The sequence below is a fragment of the Melanotaenia boesemani genome, chromosome 16, assembly GCF_017639745.1.
Source record: "Melanotaenia boesemani isolate fMelBoe1 chromosome 16, fMelBoe1.pri, whole genome shotgun sequence".
NCBI classification, from domain to species: Eukaryota; Metazoa; Chordata; class Actinopteri; order Atheriniformes; family Melanotaeniidae; genus Melanotaenia; species Melanotaenia boesemani.
In genome coordinates, this window is record NC_055697.1 from 11297233 (window position 1) to 11307511 (window position 10279).

Consider the following 10279-nt stretch of genomic DNA (forward strand, 5'->3'; position numbering starts at 1 on the left):
TTCACTTTTTGAATAGAATTACTGAAATAAATCAACTTTTTCATGATATTCAAATTTTATGACGAGCACCTGTGAGTATATCCTGATTTCACCAGCAGATGTCAGGCTTCAAACATTTAGTTTTTGGATCTGATTCCAAAAAGGGCTGCACGGTGGTGTGGTGGTTAGCACCGCAGCCTCACAGCAAGAAGGTCACCGGTTCGAATCTCGGCTGGGGGGAGGTTCGAACCTTGAGGGTGGTGGCCTTTCTGTGTGGAGTTTGCATGTTCTCCCCGTGTATGCGTGGGTTCTCTCCGGGTTCTCCGGCTTCCTCCCACCGTCCAAAGACATGCATGTTAGGTTAATTGGACACTCTAAATTCTCCGTAGGAGTGAGTGTGTGTGTGAATGGTTGTTTGTCTCTATCTGTGTTGGCCCTGCGACAGACTGGTGACCTGTCCAGGGTGTACCCTGCCTCTCACCTGTTAAAATGCTGGGATAGGCTCCAGCTCACCCGCGACCCGAAATGGAATAAGCGGTCAAGATAATGGATGGATGGATGGATGGATCTGATTCCACACACTCCATTAAGTTATTTTCAGAGCTTACAGTGTTTTTTTTAAAGCCTATACATCATGTACATATGGTCCACACTCAGTATGTTTAGTTCAACACACTTTAATGTCAACAGTGGTTCAGATTTAGTCTTTTCATTTCCCCTAAATAAAATTCACCAATAATATCAAATGAATGTACAAAATGCCAGAGCAGATTCATACAGTGTAGATCACATTGCTACAAAATGTTATGACTTCCATTTATTTACATCACTCAGCCACAATATTAAAACCACTGACAGATAAAGGCCAGAAGCAGACTTTGCCAAAACGGCAAATGCTTCAAAGGACAAGACAGAGTCTGAGGTTTCCACCTGGCCTGAAAAACATCTCAGAAAGAAATCTGATAGGATCTGGTGGCACCTGGGAAAAGCATGCTTAATCTCAAAGAGCCTACCGAGCCCAAAGGATCTATTCTGTAAATCCCTGTACCAGACACTCCAAGACACTTTTAGATGTTGTCTTGACTGAACAGAGATCTTCTGTCTGAATTATGATCATCCCCTCAATATTAGGTGGGTTGTCATATCATATTATGGCTGATTAGTGTAGATGAGAGTGGAAGATGAGATAGGATACTAACATGTAGTACCACAACTGACCAGCAGGGGTCAGACTTAAATGGCATTAACAGCTTGGTCCGCCAAGGATCTCAACATCAACAGGGGCAAAACATATTAAGAGTAAAACTAGGAGACAATTACAACAGCTAATGACTTATATTTGTCACAAAGCAGGATTAGTTATAGGGGGATAAATTAATTCACTATCTGCTAGAAAAGAGCCTATCAAAATGTAGAAATTCTAGACGAGTAGTAAAACTTTGGGTTTAATCGCAAAATTTTGCTTCCTAAAATCCAGTTAACAGATCTATAGGACTAATTATAGATTAACAAGTCATCACTCACACACAAACACCAGAGGTTTGTTTTTCACCTCCTCAAACATTCATCTGGACAGTAATAATAAACACCATCAGGTGAGGAGGAAACAGCAGAAGGATATCAGTTTTCTGCCAAGAATATTCCTCCACATGCTCTGAGCCTTACTTTGAATTTACGTCATTGCAGTGAGGTGAGGGGTGTTTGAAAAGGGCAGAGTAGGGAGGCAAGGGTTTGTTTGTGTTGTGTGTGTGTGTGTAATTGCTAGTGTACAAAGGTTGCATGTTCCTCCTCTACACAGAATGTGGTGAGAGCAGGCAGCCAATGGTTCCACCTTAGATTATCTGTGTATGATAGAGAGAGGGGAGGGCAGAGAGAAAATAAAATAAACACACATTATCAAAGCAGCTTAAAGTCTGGGGGAGCATGGCATAATTGGCACAGAACTTTTATTCGTGCAAAACAGAAGTTATCAGATCTTTATCAAAGACCAAAAAAAGCCCATTGTCTATTGTAACACTGCTTTTTTTTTATCACAAATAACAACTAAACGAACAAGCAGGTAAAAAAAAAAACATCTTTTAAATCCCATTTAAAAAATGCAAACATCAAAGTTGAGCGACACTGAGGCAGACGACAACACCACACAGAACATCAACACTGTTCTAGCTGCAGCACAGGTTTAAACCACTCCCTCCTCTGGGTCGATGAGTGTGGTCCTGCTGCAGAAGACGTCAGCCAGCATGTGCTTTGGGATCTCTGAGCCGCGGACGCGGAGGGTGTAGCAGGCATCCTCTACTTTACCCAGACTCTGTCGCAGTGTGTGCAGCTTCTTGGACACCTCGTACGGGCCTGTGTTCCCTATGTAGGAGAAGCCGTCATGGATCTGCCGCAGGAACTGGCTCAGTTGGAAAGGTGTGTCTATGTCACCGTTGCCCACGCTGCTGATGCACATCCGCATCAGCTCTCCTGTCAGATCAGCCACACCCAGCAGGTAGTCAGATGGCGTCACGTGGAAGGTCAGAACCTGAGTTCCCAATGGCAGGGCTTCATCTGAACCCTGAGATGAAAGCATGATTGAAGAAAAAAACACACACACACACACACACACACAATTGCTATTCTTATCCCAGAAGGTTTTGTCGGTGCTGTACATTAAATATAAAGTCAGAGAGTATGTTTGTACAAGCTGTGCAGCCCTAATGTAAACATCCTGCTGGCTCTAAATTCATATTTCACAGACATGAGGACAAGAAAGAAAGAAAGGTGTTTCTCTTTTAACTATTCTAGTTCTGTGAAATCCATTCTTTAAGGAGTAAAAAGCAACAAAATAAATAGAAAGACAACACTTCCATCTCTTTCAGGGTGCTTTATAGCCATGCATTTGACTAAATCCTTTATTTAAACTGAGATTTTGGAATGTAATTGGATATAAATAACTTATAAGTTAGAAAAACTGCAACCATTCTTTTTTTTTTTTTTTTACATTAACATGTAAAGCATAAAGTCATAATCAGATGTACCTTTGCATCTGCCTTCTCCGCTCTCATGAACACCAGTCTAGCATTGATCTCCTCCAGGCTGATAAGGCTGCGATGACGGATATAGTGCAGGAAAGAGACGGCTTCCACATATTCCTGAATTCCTAATGTAAGAAATTCCATTAGAATAAATCACTGCATCACATTAGTGACCACATGCAAACACTTCATTAACAGAGCTGCTGAAACTAATGAAAACTTAAAGAAAGAAATTACTACAATGGCCAAAAATAAGGTGATTTATATATCAAATGAGCACAGCAGATGTATAACTACTACCTGCTATTTTTGCACAATAGATGACAGAAGAAGATAATCATTCAAATAAAAACCTGTTTCCTGTCTTTTTTTTTTTTTTTTGCGGCTGAGATGACCCCTCATTTGTTTTCAGCTCCTGAGTAAACAACAATCAAATAATGACAGGACGGAAGACTTTGTGTCTGAAGTTTACTTTTCGAGCGGCAATTCAGCATCAAAGCGCCTCCCATGTCCTTGTAGTGAACCACAATGTGCTACAGGGAGCAGGCAGGAGGATGTGCTTCATCTCCATGTGAACAACTTTCACTCAGATGCTCCAATTGGCTTCTGCATGGGTCAGAGACAATGGACCAATCAGTAGCACCACACTCAGAACGGTTAGGTGGGGGAGAATGAGAACTTCAAGATTACAGCTTTTTAAAGGCGCCTCCATGACGTCGCCACACTAAATGCTTGATTTTCCTAAATCACCACAAGGATCTCTTGTCTGTTGACTTTAATGGTTTACTCATTATGGATTATTAAAAAGGTCCATCTAATCTATTTTTTCATCCAGCTTGAAATGGTTGGATTTGAACGTGCACGTGGGCAACTGCAGGTCCACAGGATGTGTAGCAATCACTGTTATTAATGCATCTCTTTGGAGTGGGCCCAGAGTACACGTTCCAAACATGTATAACAGCGTCTACAGAAAGAGACATTCTGCACGTGTGCACAAGTATCTGCACATGTAATGCAAAATGCTTTTGCATGACTACCCAACTTAATTTTTTTTTGTCTTATCATATCCTATATACATTAAAAGCCAAACATCTGTCTTAAATTGGTCATTTTTATTGGAAAGAGAAGAAAAAGAAAAAAAATGTCACTGATTAACAGTTGGTCCTCTGACCTAAAGAGAACACAACAATATTTGAGGTGGACGGGTATGACATGAAAAGTTAAACAAGCTTTGAAGCAGGCAGAGTTCAGTTCCTGAGTTTACTGCCAGGACCTGTTCGTGTTATTTACTCTGAAGCAGCAGTTACCTTTAGTCAGTGAAACCTAGAAAAGAATTACTGGACGCAACATCCAAACAATGACCAGGAGAAAAAGCAGCTGGAGGTATGACAGATTTTACTGGCACGGCATTCGGAAAATCTACGAGCTGAGTGCGTGTACAGCCAGACTGAAGCAGATCTTCAAGCAGGTTCAGCTGAGTTGCAAGTGAATCATGGGAAAAGTGCTTTACTGTTTTCACTGCTGCAGTCAAGCTTATCAAAGTGCTGGGCTGCCTTGTTATCAGTAGCATTTGCGTACAAATTTAGCCCACAATATCTTTGAAGGTCTTTTTATGAAAAAAAAGGCCCATTACATATGCCTGGAGATGTCTCTTCAAGCCAAGATCATCTGGGGAAACCCTGCAGTGAGCCTACTTGCAATCCAATAAGGTAAAAAAAAAAAAAAAAGAGGAAAAAAAATGAAACCACTAATTGTTGGAAACTGCCACTAGTCACGTCGTGGAGGATGCAGCAATGATTCCTGACCACAATCTAAAAATGACTTCCCCAGCTTCTAGATAACGGCTCACCCTCACTCCCAGTAATGTTTTTCTCCAAACTCTGCAGACATTATGGCTACGTTAACAAAAACTGATGCAAGTAGAAAAACAACATTATCAGTGGGTGTGTCTATCATATCCAAGCCTACATCAAGGTCACGCTCTCACTCTATCAGCAACTTCACGTACCATCTATGCAGGATGAAAAATGACCAGAGTATAAAGAACCAAATTAAATTATAAATACATGCAGAAATAAAGAGCACGTAGACGATGAACTCTGGAAGCTGATGTGCTTTACAACGTCGGATTATCAGTTATCATTTCATGTCTCTGGTCAGAAATTCAGGGCTGGTGGATGGATTATCAAGGATACGAGATGTTATCTCGTACTTTGAGTTTGTATGTCCAGTTTCTCTTCTTTCAAGGATTTATTCTCTTTAATGACAGATTCCACTTTTTCAGTGAGGATTTTGACGGTGGTGCGAAGTGAGCTGCTGGTCAAATTATTTAATGGACCAAAGATCTGTTGCTTATTGTGCAGTGTTACAAGTGAGTCTAGTTTATTGTTGGTATATGTGAGAACACCGGTCTTAATTTCTGTGGTCTGGAGATCGCTGGTGTCGGTGGAGGATGACTTCTTTTGTTAGAATTTGGTGTATCTGGCTGATTTGTGGTGTTGTTAGCAGCATCCATCTCAGGTTCGTTGTAGTAGTGATTAATAAATGCTTCTAAGTTTGACAAACCCTGCAGTCTTCGATAGATATGCTCCAGTGATATAGACAATATATTATCCAGTGATTTATTAGTCATTAGACTATTATTAGAAAAAAATGTTAGCTTTTGGCTTTCAGCGATGTGTGATGCCTCTTGAGATTCAGAGTTCTTCCATCCTCATAAGGGCACTTTTAAATGTAAACATCTCTGTACTTATTTATTACTTTGATTTAGTTTCTTGGTGTTAATTACAGGGACTTTTAGGGTAGCCTCATTTTGGAGCATGCACTATGACTTCCCAAGTCTCACTCACACAGATATGTGTTAGTGAATAGCGGTGCAGTGAAAAACATTCTGCTACTACGGCATCCAGCTGATACAAGCAGAGATATCTACTCCAGGGATGATTACAATATTATAAAAACAAAAACAACAAACTACACAGGGTTTGCAGCCTTCTCTGTTTATCACTGTTCTGTTGTTTTGCTATTTAATGTCATTATAACATTTCATTATTACCCACAGATTGCAACAAAAATCGAAAATCAAACAATGGTCGGAAAGTTATTTAAACCACCACAAAAAACAATTAGGTTGTCACCGCTCATAGCACAGAATAATTCTGCTGTCCACAGTGCTGGAACAACAGCTCCTGTTGTGAGCCAATCTTACTGAAGTTAAACTGACCGCCTGCATCTTAGTCATGAAACATATTCACATCAAAATCATTAAATACACCAATGTTACATGGGCCTAAGGTCAGTACTGTTTAACAGTCTACCCTAAGCCAGTAGCAGCCACAGCACCCTGAGCTGCAAAACTGTTTTTATTAGTTTTTTTAGAGGAAAAATCTCTGTTGACCCATTCATTAACACATCATTAACAGTATGAATGGCTTCCTAAATGCAATAACTAGTGTGCAATGCCGCCACCACACATAGATGGCCACAGAAGGAATCTATGCAACATCATCTTAAATAGTTAAGAAATATGTTTGGAAATATGAATATAATAAATGAATAAAAATGCTATTCTCTTCATTTAAGAAACATTGGGAAACATATGGAAACTATTTCTTAGAGCTCCCTCTCTCAGGTGTCTTTTCATCATCATTTAAATCATGGGTGGTATTTACCCCAGCTTCAAGCAAGACTGGTCAACAAGTCAGTTATATGCTAACAAGAAGCTAACCCTCTTTTAACTTCACTATGTGTGAACGCAGTAGACTGCTGCACCCCCCATGGCAGGTTCAAACTCTGCCAGGCCGAGAATAACCCAAGCTCTTTTAAGATGAGCTGTAGTGAAATGGAAAACATTCCTGTAAAACCAAGAACTAAAATTCCCTCTTCTCGCTGTCTTATCTTAGGCCTCTAAATCTGAATACATCTGTTTGGAGTGGCTGTAAAATTGATATAGCTGCTAAAATATTTATGCTAAAAATAAAATAAAAATTTCCCTGTCACCACATCTGCAATTACCTTTAAGAATAAAAATTTGATTTAGATGTAATTATAAACATAGGTTACATTGTAGGTGTGTTAGCCAGATCATCCGATTATATAACCACAAAAGTTATTGTGCTTAATCTGTCTGTGCAGAAGAATTGTTGATGTATTTGCTTCTCCTCTCTGCTAAATGCCATCTGAATTTCCCTTTTCAATAACTTAATTATCTGACAGTCTTTGCACTTTGTACAGTTATGTGTGGGAACTTACCTGGAGTGAAAGCTTTGTGAAACTGATTAATATCCTCTCCTCTAAGCTCTTCAGCCACCTGACCAATCTTCTGCCTGACTCCATCCAGTTTGGCCTCTGCCTCATTCAGAATATCTTCTGTATCCGGTACACTTCAAACCCAAATAAAACTGATATTAGAAGTATTTTCACTGGGAACTGGGAAGAGCAGGAAGTGTTAAGTCGATGATATCCACAAGTGAAACCTTATTAGCTAACAGTGTTCATATTTCAAACTATTATGTCATCAAGCTTTCTATCAACATAATATGAATTTAAAATATACGTTTACAGCCTAAACAACAATCCTTTAAAGAAAAATGCCTCTATATTGTTCATATTCTTCCGTGCTTCTGGTTATACTGTGTAAAATTCAGAAGTAACATGTTATGAAATGTTTGTAAGAGGGGAAGAATTTCCTGAGCATGCAAATTTGGACAGCACATACGTGGTCACTCTGTGCAAAAGAAAGATGGTCCTCTTGCTTTCAATAGTGATGTCTCTGCTGATCTTAACAAGACGCTCATATTTGTCATGTTTGGTGTCCAGCTCCTGCTGGAAAACTTAAAAAAACAGAATGAAAGGGGTTTTAAACTGAATTTGGAAGTATACAAAGAGGTCAAAATGCTGAGGATATTGTTACCTTTGAAGGCGGCTATGATAGGTGAGGTCGAGTTGGCAATCATGTCGCACTCCTGCACAGCAGCGCCACTTCTATGTGATCCTTCACCTGACACGACACCAGAAAAGTCAAGTCATGCTGTACTAAGGATCAATAAGTAATGTCTCAGACTGAACTTGGCCAATTTAATCCAGCTTTTCTGGATCTGTGAGGCTGATTTTGACCATATCTAACCTTCTTATTGCTTACTGTGAAATTTTAATGAGCATGTTTGAATATGATTCTCGCAGTTATTATACCAAGGTCTTCTTCACTTAGCCATGAATAGCCATAAGCTGCACAAACACTAAAAAGACCTATACTGATACATGTTGTGCTGCCATTTATTGAGTTTCACTGTGGACAGAGTTGAGAAAGCTCCTCCACACACACACTCATTAACAACAAAACAAGTAATATTGAGACATTGTCTTAAACCAGCAATTCCCAAACTGGGGGACCTGCCCAATAGAGATGGTCCAAAGTTATGACAGGGGAGGCCCAGCTAGGTAAATAATATATATATATATATATATATATATATATATATATATATATATAATTTTTGCACTGTTGGCAACATGGACACATTTGTGAAAGTAACAATGAACAAACGATGATGAATTAACAACAGATTTTAACAAAAAAAAAAAAGACAAGAACATATGACAAGGCATATCTTGTCTTGGTCAGTACAATGGTGGGTGATGAAGAGAGAAAAAGTTTGAAAACAACCGTCTTTAAACTTAAAATGGTTTTCTTTCCTCAGTTCTATAGTGGGAAATTGAATACAGGCAAAACACATCCACAACATCTGTGTCATGGAATAAAATGTTCCCTAGAAGAAAAATCTCCATAGCTCTACTTATATGTATACTTGTACATGATAGTGTTGTATTATCTCTATATAACTGGAATAACATGGTCTTAAAATTACTATTAAAAAATTATCATCAACAATATATCAATTCAAAACATATCGTCCAAACAAAAGTAGTAATCCCGAAAGAATTCAATTTTGTTAGGAAAAAAGCAAAGAAACAATTAGAGGAAATTAATTTGGTCATTTTTACGGTATAATCGGAAAGACAGTGAACTCATACAGGTTCATGTTTTGATCAAGACAATTCAAGTTTATTATTGTGATAATAGACATCATGAACTGACTGTATTTGTATTTAAAGTTGATGGTCAAAATAATAACCACTGACTGGACTCTGAGAAGATGTGACGGACACAGCAAACGCAGCTCTGGTGACACATTAGCAGTTTTAAAATTTTACACAATGTCTCACTTGAGTTTGAGTAAACTTGTTGTAGATGTTAGTTTTACACATATCTCGCTAGCTAAACACATGGCTGCGTAAAAAACTATCAAACAACACCACTGACATTTGCATTGCATTTGAAATCTCGGACTTACCTTCTCGCTTATTCATGTCTTCAACGTTAAAGGTTTTATTTTTGAGAAATCTTGGTCTCGTTTGTGGGTTTTCTTAACTGTTTCAGCTCTGTCGTGCTCCAAACCAACGGTAACGTGGTGGTATGTTTATTTCAGGCGCCGGAGATCATATTATAAAACAGCTCCATTTATTTAGAGAATTGGTATTGTTGTGGGCAAGTAAACATATTGAGTAAAGTCTGTATATAGATAAATACGAAAGAAATGCGCTTACATTTAGTAACAGGCATTCAGGCAGATTTCGTTCAACGCGGGGCTTTTGCGCTATTTACAAGCGTAGCAGGAAATGCAACGAAATGCATCACGGGAAATGTAGTAACAACAGAGCGTAGTTTTACATAGCCGAACTCCCATATTAATACAAAATTTGATTTGCGCATTTAATTTTTAAATGGTGCTACACGAAATTATATTGTAGCAAAAGTCGATCGTTTTTGCAAGTATGGGTGGAAAAATGTTTTTAATTTGTAATTTAATTTTTTCACACTTGTGATTGATCTTGACTTATTAATTTATTCATGCGTTCGTTTCTTCTGTTAGCTTTTTGTTATTTACACATAAAACATTCAGCATCATATAAGGTTAACCCCTGCAAAGGTCATACATAGCATGTTTCTGTGCCAGACATATTTATGGGCCAGACCAGAAACACTTTCACCTACTGTCAAAGCCCTTCAGACAGATTTTCCTGTCATTTGCTGCTATTTATTTGTATGTCATCCAATCGGGGTACTAAAACAAATCACACTTTAGTACCTCCCTCTTTCTTTCTTTCGCGCTCTCTCTCTCTCTTTCTCTCTCTTTTTTTATCTCCATGGCCCCTCCGTCTGTTTTGTGTACGTGCCTTGCGAGTAGTGCCAACTTGAACATGAGCTTTGCCCTGCACAACGG

At 38.9% G+C, this 10279-nt stretch overlaps 1 protein-coding gene across 2 annotated transcripts; it reads right to left on the bottom strand.

Moving 5' to 3' along the window:
- Nucleotides 1-1911: 1911 nt before the first annotated feature.
- Nucleotides 1912-9685, bottom strand: tsnax (translin-associated factor X). 2 transcript variants are annotated; one of them, XM_042010822.1, is made up of 6 exons: nucleotides 9603-9685; nucleotides 7909-7995; nucleotides 7714-7828; nucleotides 7248-7378; nucleotides 3000-3121; nucleotides 1912-2536 (listed from the first exon to the last, which is right to left on the bottom strand). In XM_042010822.1, the coding sequence occupies exons 1-6, from the start codon at nucleotides 9616-9618 to the stop codon at nucleotides 2159-2161; spliced, it is 849 nt and encodes a 282-aa protein (XP_041866756.1). In that variant the 5' UTR covers nucleotides 9619-9685; the 3' UTR covers nucleotides 1912-2158. The 2 variants fall into 2 exon arrangements, with proteins under 2 accessions (XP_041866756.1, XP_041866755.1); XM_042010821.1 differs by having other exon boundaries at nucleotides 9350-9667.
- Between the last annotated feature and the right edge of the window lie 594 nt (nucleotides 9686-10279).